At 44.7% G+C, this 22710-nt stretch overlaps 1 protein-coding gene across 2 annotated transcripts in view; it reads left to right on the top strand.

Annotated features, from left to right (window-relative positions):
• Positions 1-20372, top strand: part of syne3 (spectrin repeat containing, nuclear envelope family member 3) — a 44154-nt gene extending 23782 nt beyond the window's left edge. For both annotated transcript variants that reach the window (XM_071365398.1, XM_071365400.1), the window contains 11 exons: positions 830-1004; positions 1863-2045; positions 2445-2588; positions 2855-2989; positions 3126-3287; positions 3535-3707; positions 4104-5157; positions 6981-7139; positions 11463-11660; positions 12879-12923; positions 17024-20372. In XM_071365398.1, the coding sequence (XP_071221499.1) occupies positions 830-1004; positions 1863-2045; positions 2445-2588; positions 2855-2989; positions 3126-3287; positions 3535-3707; positions 4104-5157; positions 6981-7139; positions 11463-11660; positions 12879-12923; positions 17024-17212 (2617 nt within the window). In that variant the 3' untranslated portion in view covers positions 17213-20372. The remainder of the gene's footprint in view (positions 1-829; positions 1005-1862; positions 2046-2444; positions 2589-2854; positions 2990-3125; positions 3288-3534; positions 3708-4103; positions 5158-6980; positions 7140-11462; positions 11661-12878; positions 12924-17023) is intronic.
• The last annotated feature ends 2338 nt before the right edge of the window (positions 20373-22710 follow it).

Genomic DNA, 22710 nt, shown 5'->3' on the forward strand with positions numbered 1-22710 from the left:
ATGAATCACGCTTCACAATCTGGTAGTCCGAAGGACAAATCTGGGTTTGGCACACGCCAGTAAACACTACCTGCTGAATGCATAGTGCCAACTGTAAAGTTTGGTGGAGGAGGAATAATGGTCTTGGGCTGTTTTTCATGGTTTGGGCATGGCCCCTCAGTTCCAGTGAAGGGAAATCTTAACGCTACAGCATACACTGAGTTTCTAGAGAATTCTGTGCTTCCAACTTTGTGGCAACAGTTTTGGGGAAGGCCCTTTCCTGTTTCAGCATGACAATGCCCCCTTGCACAAAGCGAGGTCCATGCAGAAATGGTTTGTTGAGATCGGTGTGGAAGAACTTGACTGGCCTGCACAGAGCACTGACCTCAACCCCATAGAACATCTTTGGGATGAATTGGGACACCGACTAATTGCCCAACATCAGTGCCCGATCTCACTAATGCGCTTGTGGCTGAATGGAAGCAAGTCCCCGCAGCAATGTTTCAACATCTAGTGGAAAGCCATCCCAGAAGAGAGGAGAATGTAAAAACATGGCTCAATTTATTCCACTTTCCCTTACTGATTTGCTTTTGATGTTGTATGATAATTGATGCAAACAGTCTTTGCTCTCTCTACAGGGAAAGACAGGATGTCTATGCTGTTCTATAACATAATAATTTCTTGAAACGTACAGTAATTACTTGGTCTTAGTGTAACAGGTATAAGCTGCATTTTTCCTCTGACTTTTTACTATGTTTAAATATATACAGTACATTCTTTGTCTTTGCATGCAATGCACGATATCTAGCCTGTTTGAAGCCAAACTCTTCTCTCCCCTGTCTGCCTATAGTGTGAAGTGTCTCGCAATGAAGCTGTGTGTGGAGTCAGAGACCGGGCTGAGACTGGTGCTGCAGGACCCTCTGCATGGCTTCTCTCAGTGGAGCCAGCTGGTCTCTCAGGTGCTGGAGGCCTCAGCAGAGGTGTCTGAGTTCTCCCACATCGCCTTGCTAGTGCAGAACATCGAGGTATAAACACTGCACTGCAGGCTGCTACTGATTTTGATCAACTATTATTCCACCATGGGAAATGTTTTTGGTCATGTGCTTAAAAGGGATGTAGCAGGACATGATACAGAAAAACATACAATGCAGCTAATACAACACTGTAAAAATGCATCGAGAAAAGGTGACGTTCAATCCCATCAATCAAGCAGCTAAACCAGGATTGTATTCGTAAGGTAACCCTTTGATGGCTGAGAAACCAAACTTGTAGTCACTGTGGCACTCAAGGCCTGGGGACCTCCACTGTAATAATGATATACCGTAGTCATGGTACCTTAATTAGGTCAGCTATGGAAATTCATTCAGCCCTACATACAGACAGTACTTGACAGAGATTGGCTTGGGCCGTGTCCGAAATGGCACCCTATTCCCTATTTAGTGCACTACTTTTGATCAGGGCCCATAGGGCTGTGGTCAAAAGTAGTGAACTATATATGGAATAGGGTGTCAAAAGTAGTGCACTATATATGGAAGAGACTGCCATTTGAGCCTTCTCCATCATTAAATTGAATCTATCCTCCACAGTGGACAGCATAAAGTGGCTTTCCCTAATATAACCTCATCCCCTCCAGACATGGGAATACTGAAAGCACAGGTCAGGGAGTTCAATCATCTCCTGATCTATGAAAAAGAGACATCTGAGGATCATGCTTGCTTTACGTTGACACAGAGGAATGTGTGATCTAGATGCCCTGAGGCACATATTTCTACTGCACATATTTCTCCTACACATACCTTTCATCTGTGGCGTGCCCTCTTGAATTTATTTTCTCATTTTTGCTGTTGTCTTTGTTTCCTCTCTTTCTTTCTATCCCCCTACAGAGTTTGATGATGCAAAGTCTGCAGCTGCAAGAGCGGTTGAGTCTGCTGCAGGTGAAGAGAGATCTGCTGGCTTCAGTGTTTGGCTCTGACAGAGCAGAGAGTCTACTGACGGAGCTCAACGCCGCCGTGAGGAACCGAGAGCTACTGCACAGCCAGCTTCTGCAGAGGAAGGGAAGACTGCAGGTGTGTGAGTGCGTTCGTGTGTGTGTGTGTCATTGGGCTCTGGTCATATGTAGGACATTATTAGGGAATGGGGTGCCATTTGGGATGGAACGTAATTTATGTTATAAACTGGGTGGTTCGAGCCCTGAATGTTGATTGGCTGATAGCTGTGGTATATCAGACCGTATACCACGGGTATGAGAAAAACATGTATTTTTACTGCTTTAATTACGTTGGTAAACCGGTTTATAATAGCAATAAGACACCTCGGGGGTTTGTGGTATATGGCCAATATACCACGGCCACGGGGTGTATCCAGGCACTCCGCGTTTCGTCGTACACAAGAACAGCCCTTAACCGTGGTATATTGGCCATATACCACACCCCCCCCCGTGCCTTATTGCTTAAGTATGTCCTTAGGGTTTGATCTCGAGGACGAAGGACTTTGGCGACGCCTACGAGTCAATCAGGAGCAAGCTGACCCTCCTGAGAGACAGACTGATCTCAGCAGACATCCTCCAACCAGACATACTGGCCAAGAAGAGCCAGTCAGACCAGCTACGGGTGGGTCACTTACTGCATTCTTAACCTGTGGCTCATTCTCAATGATACTTTCCTCGCATCCTCTCTCCTCACCTCCTTCTCAAAGGCATTGGAGAAGGTTCGAGTGGAGGGACCTTCTCCTCCAATATGGTTGGCAAGGAGATATGATGCAAGGAATTGAGGAAAGATGAATTGAGATTGAGCCTGTGTCCAGGGGGTCCTATGAGACTCATTTAGAACATATAAGCATGTATAAAGCGTTCATAAAGTTGCTTTGTGTCTCTCAGGGGATCAAGAAGGACTTGGAGGACTGTGAGGCCCACATCACAGCTCTGGAGACTCTGGTGTCATCCAGCTCCACTAACCAGACCCGGTCTGAGAGGCTGTATGGGGACTGGAGGAACCTATACAAGGCAGTCCGGGTAAGAATGGAAGGATTTGACTAAGCGGAAGTTTTGGGGGGGGGAGGGTCCACCCCGGTACTAGATGGGTGTACCTAATAATCCGGCACTGAGTGTATGTCTTTGATATTAACGTGTGTGTGTGTGTGTGTGTCAGGTGAAGGGGAACGAGAGTGAGGAGAGCATCAGGGAGCACGAGAGTTTCCACGAGAGCCTGCTGAATGTAGAGAAGTGGCTGATGATTATGAGGCAGAAGCTGGAGTCCTACCGCAGTTCTGCTGGGGAGTGGAGCGTGGACAACAGACAGCATGAAGCTGAGGTACTGACGTACCACACATCTGTTATGTGGCACTCTGATTATGGCGGTTTTGATGAAGATAGACAAACATGACTAGGCACTGGACTACTATGGAGAGAATATCCTGTGTTAAAAAAAAAATAATAATAAAATGTTCTCTACTGACAAAGAGTTATGGGAAATAAACTGTGACTCTATCCAGTGCTGAACTTGCATGTAGTTAATACATCCCGTCCCATCCTGTGTAATTCCTCCTCCGGTCCTGTAGAGGGCACTAGGTGAGTTCCCAGAGAAGGAGCTGCAGCTGCACCAGACAGAGGTGCAGGGCCAGGGGGTGCTGAAGAGGACCTCTGAGGAGGGACGAGTGCACATCCTCAGGGACATGAAGCGCCTGAGAGAGTCCTGGATGGCCCTGCATGACCTCAGCCTCAACCTCTTCAGGTACATTACGCTATAGCGGGCTTGACGGAAAACTCTTAGAATTAGATATAGAACTTTGGAATCAACAACTATGCTTGACAAAGATGGCTGCTATTATCACATTCTAGAGCTATGCACATGTATTGAATCTTCCACTCTTGTGAATGATAGTGTCTCTATGGGTACCATTACTACTAATGCTACGTCATCTCGAGTTTAGTGTGTTTCAGTGGAGGTTCTTGACAACCTCATATGGCTTGTGCACATCTATCTCCAAAACCTTTACCAACCATAGCCTTCTAAAAAGAAGTCAATATGCTGTCCCTGCATCTGGGTGAAAAGTATTTAATGCGGCCAATTACACACCAATCCTAAGAGATTCCTTCAGTTACTGACTTTCTGCTGTTCCATTCCCAGGCTACTGAATGGACACAGCTCCTCTGAGGACCATGACTTAGACATCCAGAGGGTGAGAGGTCAGGCTGGGGAGTTGACAGGCCCAGCTAGGGAGCTCTTTCATGGGGAGGGAGGAGACCTGATCAAAGGAAGAGGCTCCAGCAGCAGGAGGGAGGGTGCTCCAGAGGGATCCCCAGGAGAGGACCATGGTGTCTGGGTCTCTCAGAGCTATGGATCAGGGTCTGGGAGAGGGGGAAGAACAGGGTCAGGGGCAAGGATGGAGCAAAGCGAAGGGGCAAGTTTTAGAGCAGAAGAGGGTGTGTGGGTCGAGGGAAGGTTCGAGGGCAGTGTGGAGGATATGGATCTCTCTGAACATGGGGAGAGACAGGGCAGTGGTCAACAGACTCTGGGTCAACAACTGGGTCCAATGGCGTTAAGCCAAGGAAGCAGTCAGAGACCGGGACAGGGCAGTGGGGTTGAAAGCAGTGGCAATTGCAGGGAGAAGGGTGGCGGTGAGCACAGCTTTGGTGTTGAGGAGGTGGACTCCATTGCCTGGAGAGGGGGGTATGGTCAGGGAGGAGAGCGGGAGACCAGAGGGGGAACCACAGGGATAAACCCCTCAGGCCACACAGGAGGCAGAAGCCCCCAGTGTGGAGTGGTGGGGGGCTCTGGGTCCAGGAGTAGCGGAGTGGTGGGGGGTTCTGGTTTTACAGGCAGCGGTGTGATGGAGGGATCAGGCTCTAGGAGTAGCGGAGTGGTGGTAGTTGGGGCGTCTGGGTCCAGCAGTAGCGGGCGGACAGAGGAGTGGGTGGATGAGCAGAGGTCCAGAGGTGTGGCTGACCCTGTAGTCATGGAGGTAGATGTGGGGTTAGGGCTAGGTCATAGTCAGGGCAGCAGAAGCAGCTATGGAGAGGGAACAAGTGAAATGGGAGACCGGAGTGGAAGTGGAGGGGGATACCTGCGACACAGAGGGTCCTTCACCCTGATCAAGACGAAGATGGAGGATCCAGTCATGGAGCAAGGCTTTGCTAGAGAAACCTCTGGAGGGCTACAGAGCTCAAGTCAACACACCACGGTACGGTTTACTATCTCCAATGATTCTTTTATCTCACAATCTCAATATTTTCTAGTTAATAAAAGAATTATCAACTTCAAATGGGCATGGTATAATTAAGCAATAAGGCATGAAGGGGGTGTGGTATATGGCCAATATACCACGGCTAAGGGCTGTTCTTATGGATGACGCAACGCGGATACAGGATGCAGCCGTTAGTCGTGGTATATTGGCCATATACAGTACCACAAACCCCCAAGGTTCCTTATTGCTATTATAAACTGGTTACCAACTTAATTAGAACAGTAAAAATATTTTTCGGGTTGTCATACCCGTGTATACGGTCTGATATAACACAGCTTTAAGCCAATCAGCATTCAGGGCTCGAACACCCCGGTTTATAACAACATTTGACATTTGAGTCATTTAGCAGACGCTGTTATCCAGAGTGACTTAGTTAGTGCATTCATCTTAAGATGGCTAGGTGAGACGACCACATATCACAGTCATATTAGCTCATTTTTCCTCAATACAGAAGTAATCAGCAAAGTCAGTGCTAGTAGGAAAATACAAATTAAAGGTTTATTTTTTGGGCGGGGGGGGGGGGGGGATTTCTTATTTAAGATACTCTTTGAAGATGTACGTTTCTGACGTTTTCGGAATATGGGAAGGGACTCTGCTGTCCTAGCGTCAGAGGGCAGCTGGTTCCACTATTGGGGGACCAGGACAGAGAAGAGCTTTGACTGGGCTAGGCAGGAGCTGACCTCTCGTAGGGGTGGGACGGCCAACAGACCGGAGGTGGCAGACTGGAGTGCTCGGGTTGAGATTATTTATTTATTTTATTTACCGTTATTTTACCAGGTAAGTTGACTGAGAACACGTTCTCATTTGCAGCAACGACCTGGGGAATAGTTACAGGGGAGAGGAGGGGGATGAAATGAGCCAATTGTAAACTGGGGATTATTAGGTGACCGTGATGGTTGAGGGCCAGATTGGGAATTTAGAGATGTAAGGTTTGAGCATAGCCTGAAGGTACGGAGGGGCAGTTCCCCTTGCTGCTCTGTAGGCACGCACCATGGTCCTCTCCATGCCACCTGACAGGAGCGACCTGCCAGGTTGAATGCAATCCAGGAGTGTGTAGAGCCTGAGACGCACGCACAGCCCTGAGAAGGTGGAGAGGAGGATTTGATGTTTCACGGTGTCGAAGGCAGCGGATAGATTTAGGACGATGAGAACAGAGGAGAGTCAGTCAGCTTTGGCAGAGCAGAGAGCCTCTGTGACACAGAGGAGAGCGGTCTCAATTGAGTGACTCATTTTGAAGCCAGACTGGTTAGGATGAAGATCGTTCTGAGAGAGATAACAAGTTGGTCAGTGACAGCATGCTCAAGTGTTTTGGGAAGAAAATAAAGATGGGATATCTGTCTGTAGTTTTTGACATCAGAGGGGTCGAGTGTTGGTTTCTTGGGGAGAGGAGCGGCTCTGGCCATCTTGAAGTTGCAGGGGACGCAGCCAGTGTTCAGGGATGAGTTGATGAGGGAAGTGAGGAATGGGAGAAGAAGAAGAGATGGTCTGGAGAAGGGGATGTTGTCGGGTGGCTGGACATCACTAGTCGCAGGATGGAAAAAGATGTTAGTTCTGTCTGAGTGGGACCAGTGGACTCAATAGACTGAGTGAATGAAGAGCGGATGTCGTGAACCTTTTCTTAAAAGTAATTGACTCATCACTCAATATTCTCATTAACCGATATTACACTGCCGTTATAAACCAGATTATTTAGAAAATTAGCTAACTGATTCTCTTTTGTGAAATATCACCTAAAGTAAGTTGTTGTTGTGGTCCTTCAGGCAGGTCCAGGGTCAGCTCTGAGTGCAGCGGAGTACGAGGACAGGAGGAGGATGTTTGAGGCCTGGCTACAGAAGGAAAACGATACTCTTTCAGGGATTCTCAACACCAAGGGACCGCTGAGCACCAGAGAACTCAAGATCAGGCAGAACACACTCAAGGTTGGTGCTAATGAATTCTCTCAGAAATATACAGTATTCCACTCCTGTTTATATTCACACAGAAATAATGAGGTACTCAAGTGCTGTGGCCATCTTATGGTTGGACTTTTTATTTGTATTTTTATGTATTCAACTTTATTTAACCAGGTAGGCCAGTTGAGAACAAGTTCTCATTTACAACTGTGACCTGGCCAAGATGAAGCAAAGCAGTGCAACAAAAACAACAGAGTTACACCTGGGATAAACAAACGTACAGTCAGTAACACAATAGAAAATCTGTATACAGTGTGTGCAAATGAAGTAAGACAATAAACAGGCCAATAGTGGCAAAGTAATTACAATTTAGCAATTTACACTGGAGTGATATATGTGCAGATGAGGATGTGCAAGTAGAAATACTGGTGTGCAAAAGAGCAGAAAAACAAATATTGGGATGAGGTAGGTAGTTGGTTGGATGGGCTATTTACAGATGGGCTGTGTACAGCTGCAGCGATCGGTAAGCTGCTCTGACAGCTGACGCTTAAAGTTAGTGAGGGAGAAATAAGTCTCCAACTGATTTTTTGGGTGGGGGGGTGTTTTTTTTGCAATTCATTCCAGTCATTGGCAGCAGAGAACTGGAAGGAAAGGCGGCCAAACAAGGTGTTGGCTTCGGGGATGACCAATGAAATAGACCTGCTGGAGAACGTGCTATGTGTTGCTATGGTGACCAGTGAGCTGAGATAAGGCCGAGCTTTACCTAGCAAAGACTTATACATGACCTGGAGCCAGTGGGTTTGGCGACAAATATTTGACCAGCCAACGAGAGCATACAGGTCGCAGTGGTGGGTAGTATATGGGGCTTTGGTGACAAAATGGATGGCACTGTGATAGACTACATCCAGTTTGCTGAGGAGAGTGTTTGAGGCTATTTTGTAAATGACATCGCCGAAGTCAAGGATTGGTAGGATAGTCAGTTTTACGAGGGTGTTTGACAGCATGAGTGAAGGAGGCTTTGTTTCGAAATAGAAAGCCGATTCTAGATTTAACTTTGGATTAGAGATGCTTAATGTGAGTCTGGTAGGAGAGTTTACAGTCTAGCCAGACACCTAGGTGTTTATAGTTGTCCACATAGTCTAAGTCAGAACTGTCCTCAGTAGTGATGCTAGTAGGGCGGGCGGGTGCAGGCAGCGATCGGTTGAAGAGCATACATTTCGCTTTACTAGCATTTTAAGAGCAGTTGGAGGCCACGGAAAGAGTCTTGTATGGCGTTGAAGCTCGTTTGGAGGTTTGTTAACACAATGTCCAAAGAAGGGCCAGATGTATACACGATGGTGTCGTCTGCGTAGAGGTGGATCAAAGAATCACCCGCAGAAAGAGCGACAACATTGATAAATACAGAGAAAAGAGTCGGCCTGAGAATTGAACCCTGTGGCACCCCCATAGACTGCCAGAGGTCTGGACAACAGGCCCTCCAATTTGACACACTGAACTCTAGAGGGGGATGACCGCGGCCGCTTTCCAATCTTTAGGAATCTCAAACCATGCGAAAGAGAGGTTGAACAGACTAGTAATAGGGGTTGCAACAATGGCGGTGGATCATTTTAGGAAGAGGGTCCAGATTGTCTAGCCCAGCTGATTTGTAGGGATCCAGATTTTGCAGCTCTTTCAGAACATCAGCTGTCTGGATTTGTGTGAAGGAGAAGCGGGGGGGGCTTGGGCCAGTTGCTGCGGGGGGTGCAGAGCTGTTGGCCGGGGTGGAAAGGTGGAAAGCATGGCCAGCCGTAGAGAAATGCTTACTGAAATTCTCGATTATCGTGGATTCATCAGTGGTGACAGTGTTCCCTAGCCTCAGTGCAGTGGGAAGCTGGGAGGAGGTGCTCTTATTCTCCATGGACTTTACAGTGTCCCAGAACTTTTTGGAATTAGTGCTGCAAGATGCAAATTTCTGTTTGAAAAAGGTATCCTTTGCTTTCCTAACTGACTGTGTGTATTGGTTCCTGACTTCCCTGAAAAGTTGCATATCGCGGGGGCTATTCGAAGATAGTGCAGTAGGTCACAGGGTGTTTTTGTGCTGGTCAAGGTCAGTCAAGTCTGGAGTGAACCAAGGGCTATATCTGTTCTTAGTTCTACTCTGAAAGGGGCATGCTTATTTAAGATGGTGAGGAAAGCACTTTTAAATAGCAACCAGGCATCCTCTACTGACGGGATGAGGTCAATATCCTTCCAGGATAACTGGGCCAGGTCAATTAGAAAGGCCTGCTTGCAGAAGTGTTTTAGGGAGCGTTTGACAGTGATGAGAGGTGGTCATTTGACTGCGGACCGATAACGGACGCAGGCAATGAGGCAGTGATCGTTAAGATCCTGGTTGAAAACAGCAGAGGTATATTTAGACGGCAAGTTGGTCAGGATGATATCTATGAGGGTGACTATGGTTACGGATTTGGCGTTGTTCCTTGATAATTTGTGTGAGATTGAGGGCATCTAGCTTAGATTGTAGGACAGCCGGGGTGTTAAGCATATCCCAATTTAGGTCACCTAGCAGTACGAACTCTGACGATAGCTGGGGGGGGCAATCAATTCACTTATGGTGTCCAGGGCACAGCTGGGAGCTGAGGGGGGTCTATAACAAGCAGCAACAGTGAGGGACTTATTTCTGGAGAGATGGATCTTTAAAAGTAGAAGCTCGAACTGTTTGGGCACAGACCTGGATGGTATGACAGAACTCTGCAGGCTATCTCTACAGTAGATTGCAATTCCGCCCCATTTAGCAGTTCTGTCTTGATGGAAAATGTTGTAATTGGGGTTGGAAATGTCCGAATTTTTGGTGGCCTTCCTAAGCCAGGATTCAGACACGGCTAGGACATCAGGGTTGGCTTAAATCAAGTTACTTTCTCAGTAATATACATATAGACTTCTGGAGGATGTTCAGAGTGCACCAAACAAAGCTCTAGGATGGTCGAAAATAATCTTCTGGCCAGCGGAGTTTTATTAAGAGCCCCGATCGCTTGCTGTACGCTTTTGGAAACATAGCATCTTTCATATTAGCGAGAATTTTTTTCTTCTAAAAACCAAAGGTTAAATTACTACACCCTTATAGGGCTGATTGGGGTTCCCACGTTCATATTTCCATGTTACAGCGCTTGTTTACGGAAAACGGATGGAAGACCGAGGCATACCTCTGCTAATTAGCTATCTACGTCTCCGAGCACCTGTGTGTAAACAGAAGGCGGACGCCGCAAACGTGTTGTCACTGAAAAAAACTGTCGGCTGCAACTGTGTTAACGGGTTAAAACAGTGTACAGTAAGTGTCTGTCTGTGAAATTATTTTGATGTGATATGAAAGTAGAAGGCTTTATATTTCTAGAACCGTACCGCAGTTGAGAATCAATTTACGTTTTAGAGGATTTGGCTGTTTTGGCTGCCAGAGCCAATTTCCCTCTAAACAGAACATGTAAGGTCCTTGGACTATAAGGAGTAGCGTTAGGCTCCTTTAGTTTATTACTGGGCTAGGTAGAAACATGCCTTACAGCAAGGCCCTAACAAATACACACCCCAGATACACACCACAAACCTTCAAGTGTTCCTCTAAGACGACTAAAATAACTTTTGGCAGCTGAACTGACGGCCAGTACACTTACATCCCAACCACAAGCTGCCTGACAGTCAGACAGGTTGTGTCCTAAATGACACCCCACCCACTGGGCACACACTAGTTGAATCAGCGTTTCTACGCCATTTCAATGAAATTTCCAACGCGGAATAGACGTTGAATTGACATCTGGGTGTATTCTCGATTATATACTTTTGATATAGGGCACTGGCCCAAAATAGTGCACTATATATTAAATAGGGTGCCATTTGGGATGCTAGCAGGCCATGTTAGTGGTTGGAATGTTTTTGTCAGGAAAGGATAACAGCACAAAGCATGCCTCAATGTCATCAGACATTGAATCAATGCAGAAAGGGGATTGAAGATGTTTGTTTGGGGATATACAGTATGTATGTGCTGCTGTGGTTTCAGTAGAGAAAAAGGGTTAAGAAGTATTCCTTCAGGATGTACTGCTGTAGCTATTCTTCTGTGCAAAGATCCTGTGCAGACATTACACACACACTGCTTATTGTTATTATGTTATGCAACAATTCCTCTGCTTACCCCTCAGCCATATGTAACTGTTTAGTCTTCTTCATTCTCCATCCCCCTGTTGTTCACTTGCCTCTTCTCCTTCTCTCTCTCACTCTCTCACTCTCTCACTCTCTCACTCACTCACTCACTCACTCACTCACTCACTCACTCACTCACTCACTCACTCACTCACTCACTCACTCACTCATTCACTCACACAGACTTTGCGGTCCAGTGTGGGCTGGGGTCAGGAGCAGTTCCAGCTACTGCTGATGTCTGGGGCGGCTGCATCCGGAGCCGGGGACGGGGCTGACCATTGGGCTGAGGATGTAGGTATGGAGGAGATACGTTATCGCTGGATGCTCTACAAGTCCAAACTGAAGGATGTAGGAGACATCAAGGCTCTGTTGAATGTCAAGGTAAGAGATGCTGTATACATTGTATGGTGCCTCCCAAATGGCACCTTATTCCCTTTATAGTGCACAATTTTTGACCAGGATCTAGATGGTTCTCGTCAAAAGTAGTGCGCTATATAGGGCAGTGGTCACCAACTCCAAGGAATTCCTAGTCGATCACCAAACATTTCTGTTAATAAAACAACGATAGGGCCTCCCGAGTGGCGCAGCGGTATAAGGCACTGCCTCACTACAGATCCGGGTTTGATCCCGGTCTGTGTTGCAGCCGGCCGTGACCGGGAGCCCCATAAGGCGACGCACAATTTGCCCAGCGTCGTCCGGGTTAGGGGAGGGTTCTGCCGGCTGGGCTGTCCTTGTCCCACCGTGCTCTAGTGGCTCCTTGTGGTGGGCACATGCACGCTGACCTCGGTCGGCAGCTGTATGGTGTTTCCTGTGTCGGCTGGCTTCTGGATTAACCGGGCAGTGTGTGAAGAAGCAGTGCGGCTTGGCGGGGTCGTGTTTCGGAGGACGCATGGCTCTCGACCTTCGCCTCCTGATTACTACTCCCAAAACACATAAAGGGGTAAAAGTACCCTAAAACAATTGGGGGGGGGGGGGGGGTACAATGTAGAAAATAGTACAAGTAAAGAAAACCCTTGGAATGATGGACCATCAGATGCAGGCCATCAGTCCAGTAAAAATAAAGTATGTATATTTTATGCTCACACAGCTGTGCCTCACAATTAATACAACAAATTATCTGTTACCAGTTAGTTCATATACCAACGTCTTTTAAATATAATTTCAAAATGGTCTGAGAAGAACAACACTGGCAGGGCAATTCAATCATAGCCATGTATTTGGCCTATAACCTACTGCACGAACCTCGTTGCGACATAGCTCTTTTTAATTGGTTAATGTTGCATAGGCTTACATTCTTCAAGTCATGTTTTTAAACAATCTGAGTGGTAGATCACGGTTTGCATTTTGACTCGAAAGTGATCTTGACTTCGAGAAGGTTGGTGACCTCTGATATAGGGAATTAGGGTGCTGTGTAAAATGTACATCCCAGCAGAGCGCGTTGAAGAGTATCCCATAATGAAGAGATGATACATTGTTCTACCACAAGGGAGCAGTGTATCATCAATGTTAGCTAATGGTCTGACTCAACTGCACTGTATAAAGCATAGTTTTACAGTGTTTCTTTTTCACAGTATCGTTTTCTGGGTTTATTTCCATTAGGGTGCAAGTGTTGCTGGACAGGAGGAACACACCAGGACAGCTAAGGTACAGTTATCAATCCAACTCAGAGCTTGTGTCATGGTCAAACATGACACTTAATATTCAGTGTAGTTCAAACTGTAAAAACGTGTGGTGGGGTGGTCTAAGCCGCGGCCTATGGAACACATATATATATATTGCTACAACATAGGAGACAGGTTTGAATGAGCACACTATCTGTCTTTGTCCTATTAAGAAAGAAAACATGCAAGGGAGTGGGACTGCTCCAGAGAGTTTAAAAGCAGTAAAAGTCCCACTTCAGGGGAGTCTTTGAGCCTCCCCACTCCTCTGGGCTTAGAAAACACAGCTCTAGGGCCACTTGTCTGACCACCCAAGACTGGCAGCAAGTCAAGCCTGCTGTCTCCAACAAACCCCAGTTAATTTGGCAGCCCAGTAGGGTGGAGCAACCTGGTCTCAGAGCATTCTGTATTATTCTGTATGTAAATTCAGGACACTACATTTAGTATATGTTTCATATGGTATATCTTAATTTTTGGATGTCCATCATCCATTTCGTATGATATGTTATGAATTACAATTCGTATGATATGTTACGAATTTGAAAAATGTACTATATATTTTGAATTTGCAAAACGTAAAATATGTTACGAATTCCAATTTGTTAGCTAGGTGGCAAACATTAGATAGGCTAGTGGTTAGGGTAAAGGTTAGGAGTTAGGTTAAAGGGTTAGGGGAAAGTTTAGGATTAGGGTTCGTGGAAGGGTTAGCTAACATGCTAAGTAGTTGCAAAGTAGCTAAAAAGGTAACGTAGTCCTGATGATATACGAACACGCAACCTTTGGGTTGCCTGATGTTTGCGTTATACGCCCACCCCGACCAACCACCCTCCTTTCGTTTTTACCTTAAGTAACCTTCTGTGTTATGTAACCATATCAAACGTAACATATTTTACTAATTTGAGTGTCCCAGATTTACATTTACTTAGTTACGTCTAGTCTTTGAGACCAGACTGGGTGGAGAAGAGATTAAGAAATGCCATGCCCCGTCACTCCCTCCCTCGCCCCTCAGGTCTCTCTCTCTCTCCCTCGGTGGGGCGGAGTGGAGCCTCCCTCCCACACCCTCTCTGATCCCCACAGCGTGGGGGCCCTCGATATTACACAAAATTCCAGAGGATTTGCACCATGTTTCACGTAGGTAGATGAAGACTCAGGCATAGTTCTGTGGTCAGTTTAAGGGCAACTTGTACCTGGAGCCTTGGTTTCAAACCTTGTTCTCCTCCATCTGTTGATGGCTAAGTAAGTGGACAGCCTCTTCCCAGTCCCCTCTGCTCTAGGTAGAAGTTTCCTTTTGGCACAGATCTAGGATCAGCATACCCTTCTACAATCATCACCGTAACCATTTGGAGAAAGGGGGGAATGGATAACACATCCTTGTCTAGGAGCAACCTCATTCTACGCTGTCCTCACCTGGTCTCTTATCTCTCTCTTTCGCTCTCTCTTGCACTCTCTGTCGCTATCATAGAGCTGTGAACGCAGCAGGTGCGTGGATGGTAAAAAACAAGCAGAGTAGCTCACCGAGTTTACCCCCAGGTTGTTGATATGAGTAAAACAGCAGACGCAGATGAAAGAAAAAAATGGTAGTGACTCACAGCAAAGACTAAAGTACATTCTAAAGTACCCCGATGACAAACATCAGCGCACTGCAGCATCTGCGCTAAGACACTGAAACGACTGTTATTACTTCCCTCAGTTATTTCAGTCATGTTTTAAAGGTGCTTGTTAGCCTTCTTAATGCACACTATCCTATGATTGTAGACATGGCTCCTGTACCTCACACACACACACACACACACACACACACACACACACACACACGTCTTTGTCCCACGTACACACACCTATGCAGAGATCAAGGGAGATGGCTAACTCTTCAGGTCTCATTAGCTAGTTTCAGTTCCTTTCTGACCTGTCATTACTTTGGAGTATGAACATAGGGTTGTTTACATAATCGCGCCCCCTGACCTACAACCTTCCTATCTACTGAAAAAGGAAAACCCAACAACAACAACTTCCTGGTCAACTTTAACACAAACATGCAGAGGGTGGCATGAAAGATTGCAGAGGACCCCTCCAATTTACTAAACTCAGTTCACACACCACCTCACTCAAACCCCTGGCCAACAGCAATCTCCTTCACTGGCTACACACAATCCTCACTTACACCAGATAATGAATTACCCAAAAATTCATCACCAGTTTCATTTATAATTGAAGTGGATCAAATAATCCTCTTCATCACCCCTATTCCCATTAGAACAGCTCTGAGCAATTGTCACTCTGAACACAGCTATCTATAGGTCTGTCAGGCAGGGGGTTGAGTTTAACGGTGCTTGACTAGCTTAGCGCTTGTGTACAATGATTGATTGATTAATCTCTTTAAGGGCGTTTAGCACCTGTCTGTCAAATGGATTGCTATTGGAACTGTTTAGTTTAAGTGTCTGGGACTGAGGTGTTAGCAGTTGTTATTCTTCAATAACACAGACCCCAAAGGAAATCGGGGGGGAGAAAATATATTTATTCAAAGAGAACAAATCATTGTTTTTATGCTGGGAAGTAGATGGTAGATTCTTCCCTGTCTGCAGTGTTTTCTTCACTGAATAAAGAGCCATGATGTAGTTTATACCCAAGCCTAGCCTGTGGTTGACCAATTAGAATTCTTTGCAATAAAATTGGGCCAATAGCCAAATACCAAGTATCCCGTTTCAGGCACAATGTATAGACAATTTGGACCAATGAACTTGCCACATTTAGCTATGAGTCCCGGACTGAAACCCCTCCTGTGTCCCTGACCCATTAATCTTCAGTTCCCCGTTACAGAAAAACAACTATTTCCATTGATTGTTAATACCCTCTTGACCTCTTGTCCTCTGCGTTGTGTATTTATCTTAGAATATTCTTACAGAGGTGATGAAAGTTTGGATATAGATGTAGAACGAGGAACGGTGCAGGTCTGTTGAGGCCTTTCTCTTGCTCTTCCTCCTCTCTCGATCCTAGGTGCTCTGGAAAGTAGTTTGAGAGAAGGAGGGAGAGGGGGTTGATGGAGCTGAGTGAGTGAGCATGAAGGTGGAGGGCAGAGAGGACAGAGTGGGCGAGGATTTACTCGCTTCACTTGGAAAAGCACTCTGTGGTGTGTGTTAATGCTCTGTGTGTGTGTGTTAATGCTCTGTGTGTGTCATCACAACCCTGATTATATTGAAAGGGCTGTGAGCCTTTACTGTTTGTTGTTTACTTAGCGAGCGAACACTGACCTTATTGTATGAGTCATCTTAAAAGTGACTTAGTTTAACACTCTCTTTTCAAGGGGCAATCTGGGATATGTACATCAAACTGGGACATAAAACTAGAATTGTTCTATAACGGATTGTCAGTCCATAACTCTGTCTATGAATTTGAGTGGTTACATTTCTCAAGCCTAGCTAACTACCAACAAAATGTAGCTGAGCAGTTGTTTTGTTGTTGTTGGAATCCCAGATTACCCCTTTGTTTCATTATGAACCAGTCAAATGTGGCGTCATTATCTAGCAAGTATGAGAAGCATTTATTTAAATTTCAGCAGTACAGAATGTTCCTCCATGTTGAGAGGCAGATGTACAGGGAGTCTGGTGCATTGGATTAGCATTCAGTTGGATGGGAGACAGAAATACTCAGTGAAACACACACTTTTGTATTAGTTTTGATGTCATTTGGGGTTGAATTTGAGGCATTTCTGGTTCCCATACAATTACATGGCCCCTCTAAAAGGTTTACGGTTTATCCTCAATCACTGGTTATTTACTTGTGCACTTAATGGTATAGACAAGGAATGTACAACAGTATGTGCATTTGAGAGAAAGTATGAGAATGGGATTTGATGGGTTCAATTACGATACTCACAACTATTGATGTCTGTGAGTGTTTGTGTAAATGGCTATATTTCCCTTACTAAATTACAGGCATGGGAAAGTGTGTGTGTGTGTGTATGTATGTGTGTGTATATATGTATATATATATATATATATACATACATACATACATACATACATACATACATACATACATACATACATACAGTGTATGTATTAACATCTCTATATTGTCTTCCTGTAGGGGAAGACTCCAGGCCTGCTGTACCGTGTGTGTCGGGTGGCCCTGCCCCTCTGGCTCCTGCTGTTGGCCTTACTCCTCTTCGCCTTCTTCCTGCCCTGGATGGACGAAGGCTCCAGCTGCTCTCTGTCCAACAACTTTGCCCGCTCCTTCAACATCATGCTACGCTACGACGGACCTCCACCCACATAGAAGTATTATATAAGTTGATTCCTCTTCATCCTCAATCCATTGTGTGTCTGTGTGTGTAAGTGTATGTGTGAGAGTCAGTGAGTGTGTGTGTTAAGGCATCCGCATGCTTCCCAGCCGGAACAGTTCGAAGAAGTTTGTGCATATATTAGGACGACATTTTGTGACGTTTTTGTTAGTTTTGGACGTGAGGTTTTTTTCGGCTGTTCGGGCACACATTTATTTTCTGGATGCAGGCTGAAGTTCGGAGCCAAAGTCTACGCCCCTTCGTCGGTGATTGGTCAACAATAGGGTTTCTTCAATAAAGTCTTTGTTGTCATTCAACGAGACGACTCGTTTTCATGCAAATTCTTTCATTGAGAAATACTGCACCAAACATCTTAGTTAGATGTAAAATTGCGCGACTAAAGATCTCTGCAAAAACGTCAAATTGAATGACAGATTTCTTGGGTTATCTTGAATTAGTTCTTACTATTTTGAGGAAGCGTATACTGGCTACGGCGTTTCAAATGGACTAACGGTAATGTTGCTGTTTTTTCTTCTCATTTTTCAAGCGAATGTCTTTTTAAGGGAGTATGCGAGAACACTCATTCGGCTCGGCGCCAGGCGAACTGAAGCATGCGGACGCCTTTAGTGTGTGAATGTGTGTCTGTGTTGGATGTGTCACTGTGTGGGCGGGTCGCCTCGGCTCTTTCCACCTGTTCCTCTTGACTCAAGCTGTTCTCCACTCTAGCAACCCACACGATCAAGCCAATTCAACTCCTCTATCACACAGGCTGGCAACACTTCCATCCATCCACAGAGTAGAGTGCTCCACTCCCTCTCCTTTTCACAGTACTACAGTAGCTACAATAATGGCCACCAAGCACTTTAGGAGAGGATGAGGATGTGGATTTTTATTTCCTCTATTTGGAGGGATTTGATGTCTTAGAAAATGACTGCGTATGATCATACACCCCCCAAAAATATCATGGTTCACTACCCCTTTAAAGACTGGTGTGAATAATTTTAAACTGCTTTTAAACTGCACAAATAACGTTATGCTTTTTTCTATTTTTGTGTAATTGTAAGCTTTATTTTTTACCTGTACATAATGCCTTTTGCATACAGTACCCTTATCAATTTTAGCACTGTGTTCATAAGTCTAGCGCTGACTTCTATTTTAGATGCAGGATGTGCTCACATCCCAAAACACAACGTCTGGGGTGTGTTCATTACATCCTGCAACGGAAACCCTTTACCGTTATCAAGAACCAAAAGGAAGTAAACCTACCTGAAATTGTCAAGTAGGAACTCTCGACATAATGTTTTGCAACAGAATCAGCGTAATGACTACACCCCTGTTCTATCATGTGTCAATTCAAATTAATCAATTTGACATGTTTTGTTCCAGTGTTAATACAAAACGGTCAATTTGATACTGACCATACAGAAAATCAGTCAGTGCTGGTATACATGATGTACCTACTTTTGACTGTTTAAGTATATTGTATTTGTACTGAACTGTAGGTATGTTTGAACAATATGCTTTTCTTTCCTAAAGGTGCTATGCTATATTTGAACACTGTCATAATGATCCCTTCGCACAGTTTAACTTCTATCTTGGCCCCTGACGTTTTCTTGGACCACAGAGTACTTTAGATGCTAAGTTTACTTTCTTTATAATACGTCATGTTCAGCAGGGCCCAGATTATATCATGGAAATAGCTCCTGTTATGGGAGAATATCCTTTTTTGAGCAGACTCTTAAAACGACGCAATGACCCAGTCAACCTTTTCTCTCTTTCCTCTCTTCTCTCATTCACTTTTGTACTTTTCCCTCCCGCACATGTTTGTTTTACAGACCCGAGGGTTGCTAGGGCAACGGAAACCAAATCACATTATATCTATTAGTGTCCTATCACACAGCACAGATATATTTGTTACGACAGCAAAATTAGGTTATAACCCACAAATAGTTTGATGTTTTTACATTTGATTTAAAGTTGAACTGTTAGCTTTTGTTCAGAATGAGGGAGAGCGTGCGCTTCGTTTGACTGGCTTGTCTCAGAATGTTGCACAATCTGTATCTTTTTTTTTCTCCGTCAGGGAAGGTTTCAGAGGGCTGTCTTCGTCTGTCATCGTGAATGTTAAATGACAAACTTAATTTTAAAGAAAACATTGAAGGAAACCCGCATGCCGGCCCTACCTGTACAAAGCAGACTTGAACTGAAATATTTATACCATTCTACTGTTATCTATACACAAGTTATGCAATGCTCTTATTCAGTCTTCATACATATTAATGAAACATATCTAGCTCTTTTAAATGTGAGAATATTAAACGTAAATGCTAAACTAAATACAGAGTACTAAACATCATCATAATATGTGGCATTCTTTTGAGTACCAATTAGCTACAGTAGGCCTACCTGGCAGTCTGGCACCTCTGCTTCTTGCACTGCTAGTGAGTTGGATGCGTATGCAGACCTTTACAATCAACGCAGGTTCAAATGCATACCCTGCCAGGAACCTTACTGTATGTGTGTAGCCATACATGTGGAGCATCCATATGGACTTTCACGTGAACCTTTGTCAGAAGTGCTCCTCTTGAAAGGATCTGCAGTGGAACTGGGAATCTAGGATAGGTGAGAAATAGTGGTGGAGAATGAAGGGAATATCATGGAATACTGTATCAGATTACTCCACAGTGTGCATAGGAAGTAGGGTTGAAGAATTCAGCTTTTTATTTATTTTTTATTTTTTAACATCTCCAGGTTGGTATATTTCAGATACCTCCGGATTCCGGGAATATTCCAACCAGGATTTATGGAAAACTTTTCCAAAATTCCCAGGTTATCAACATTTTCCAACCCTAATCAGATTCCTCTGGGTGTTTTATAAGGAGTTTGATACATTTAGCAGAGCACTTAGTAGACAATGTAATAAAAATGGACATTAGATTGGAATAGCTTGTCCTGCAAATGAGTATCTGCTTTGCAATTTTTTTTTTTTTAACGCACATGCATGCAGGAATGAAGATTCAAAGCTTTTGTAAAATGATACAATATTATGCTCTATTTTATTACTATATTTTGAAATGCTTAAAATGTATCAACAGGGCCTAACCAATATTTTTGTATTGTACTCAAAACTGGCAATAAATATGCAGTGTGTATAATTGATATCTGAGTCTGTATGGTGTTGAGCTACTGTTGGGAATTACAGGATCAGCATGAGTAAAATGCCTGAGTTACCAGGTCTGCATCTCAAATGGCACCCGATACCCTACATAGTGCGCTATTTCTGACCAGAGCAGGGCTCTGGTGAAACCTAGTGCACTATGTAGAGAATATGGTGTCATTTGGGATGCACACAGGTTTAAAGTGTAGCAGGCTGTTTAGTTTAACTAGCCTCTGGTTAGTCAATGATTGAAAGGCTCTGAGCATGTCTTGGAGTAAGCACTCATTTCCGTATCACATACCAGGATGTTAGGTGAGGTTGTGAACTTGTGCCTATACATGTCAAAAAAGACTTAATGGCGGCCAGTATGATATAGCAAAAATTGAGAATTATTCACAAAAATATGTACACAAATAAACATAGGAGATCAGCATATTATATTACAACAGGTTGCATACTAATACACATACTAGGTTGCACCTCTACAGGTCATTATTTCATTCCAAAAAAGATCTTTCCTCCTTTCTGCCCTTTTTGGATGTGAGATGACTGAACAGGTGTACACATTCGCTTCTACACCTAGTTTACACCGTCTTGCTTTCACCTTTCCAGTTCTATCAGCTCGGGGGAAGGGAGGTGAGCAAAGGGCAGAAGGGAGGGGACAACATTTTGGAATGAAATACAGCCCAACTAGTAATATCTGATAGGTGCAGATAGGTTTTCCTTAACCTGTGTTGAATAGAGGGTTAGGACTGAACGGGTCTGACAAGGTGGACCCCACTGAACACACCAGACACACTGACAACCAAAACCTGACGCACAGCCACAGTCTCACAGTCAAATATGAAGCATTTACTAGCTTTTCTACCGCTCGCCTTGCCATTTCTCTCTCTTTCTGCAAAACGGCTCACGAGATGTGCAGTTGTATCGCACTATGACATTCTCAGTAAATGAATTTGGCTGTGATTTAGGCCACCAGTGAAGCAAGAGCATCTCATCTGAGGAAGACACAGCTGCCCTGCCAAAACATCTGATTTGTTAGTTACAGATGAGCTCCCAATTCTACACACACACACACACACACACACACACCCTCTTGGTAGACAAACAATATTTATGTCTGGTGCTCATCTTGTGCATGACAAGCACTCTGGTGCAACACTCAGGTGACCATTTGCCTTCCAGATGTGTGTGTGTGTGCCAGCCACTAGGGGCAACAGTGAGTACTATTACCAAGTAGGCTTGGGTTTGCTTGGAAGTTGTGGACGGGGGTGGCAGATGGCCGTAATCCCACGACTGGATCCGAATTCATTACGAATGGATCCAAAGGTCATGACTGGATCCGAAGGTCTCGTGTTCAATCCCAGTGGTAGACACTCATATTTTTGGGGGGTTTTAACCCAATCCCAAACCTTAACCCTTGACCATTCAGAATTAATTTCTAAACGTAATGTTTTAACTCAATCCCAAACCTTAACCATTCAGAATGAATTTTGTAACGTAATGTTTTAACCCTATCCCACACCTTAACTTAAAAACACGTCGACATTTGTTTTGGAGAAATGGACGATGCTGCGCTGGAGGAGCAGGGTGTCAAAAATACGTCCAAATTTAACTTTGGAGCAACTTCGGAAGTTGCCGTTTGGATAAATGTGGATAAACTTCAGAATCTGAAGTCAAATTGGTCAATCTTGTTGGTCTGTTTGGACTCTGCAATACCTGGCAGAGGCTGAAAGCGACAGTGGCACACTTTGCTATGTGCGCAAGCCCTTGTTTGGCCTAATTACTTCAAGTGGAATTCCCTCTTAGTGTAGTGGGACTGTTTTCTTTTCTCTCTGTTCCATGTGTGCGGAATATCACCATCCCACTCACTGATATGGGTAGTAGAGCTGAAATCACTGTGTCCCTGTGAATGTGGGTGGCTGTATGTGTACTCCTGTGATTTTTAATGTGTTTTCCTACTACCCACGTACACAACAGATCACAAACTCTTACCTAATACATCTCTTGTGTGTGTGCGTGTTGCACTGATTGTTTCCTCAAACCCACGTACACAGTACCTCACCACACTCTCGATCAGTGTGCATGTGTATTTCACTGCCTCTACCCATCCACCCACTCTCTGCAAACTGCATCCTCGCTCACACACACAACCCTGCTTTTCTCAGCTACACCACTGAGACTCAATCTGGCATGTTAAAAAATCTGTGATAGAAATACTCTCCTCCTTCCTACTCCCAAGCCTTCCTATAGGATATTTAGCACTTCCCAGAGAATATATATATAGAGAGACACACACACACACAACAGTGGCGGTCTGTGCCATTTAAGATGAGGGAG

The sequence above is a fragment of the Salvelinus alpinus genome, chromosome 25 (genome assembly GCF_045679555.1).
Source record: "Salvelinus alpinus chromosome 25, SLU_Salpinus.1, whole genome shotgun sequence".
Lineage (NCBI taxonomy): Eukaryota > Metazoa > Chordata > Actinopteri > Salmoniformes > Salmonidae > Salvelinus > Salvelinus alpinus.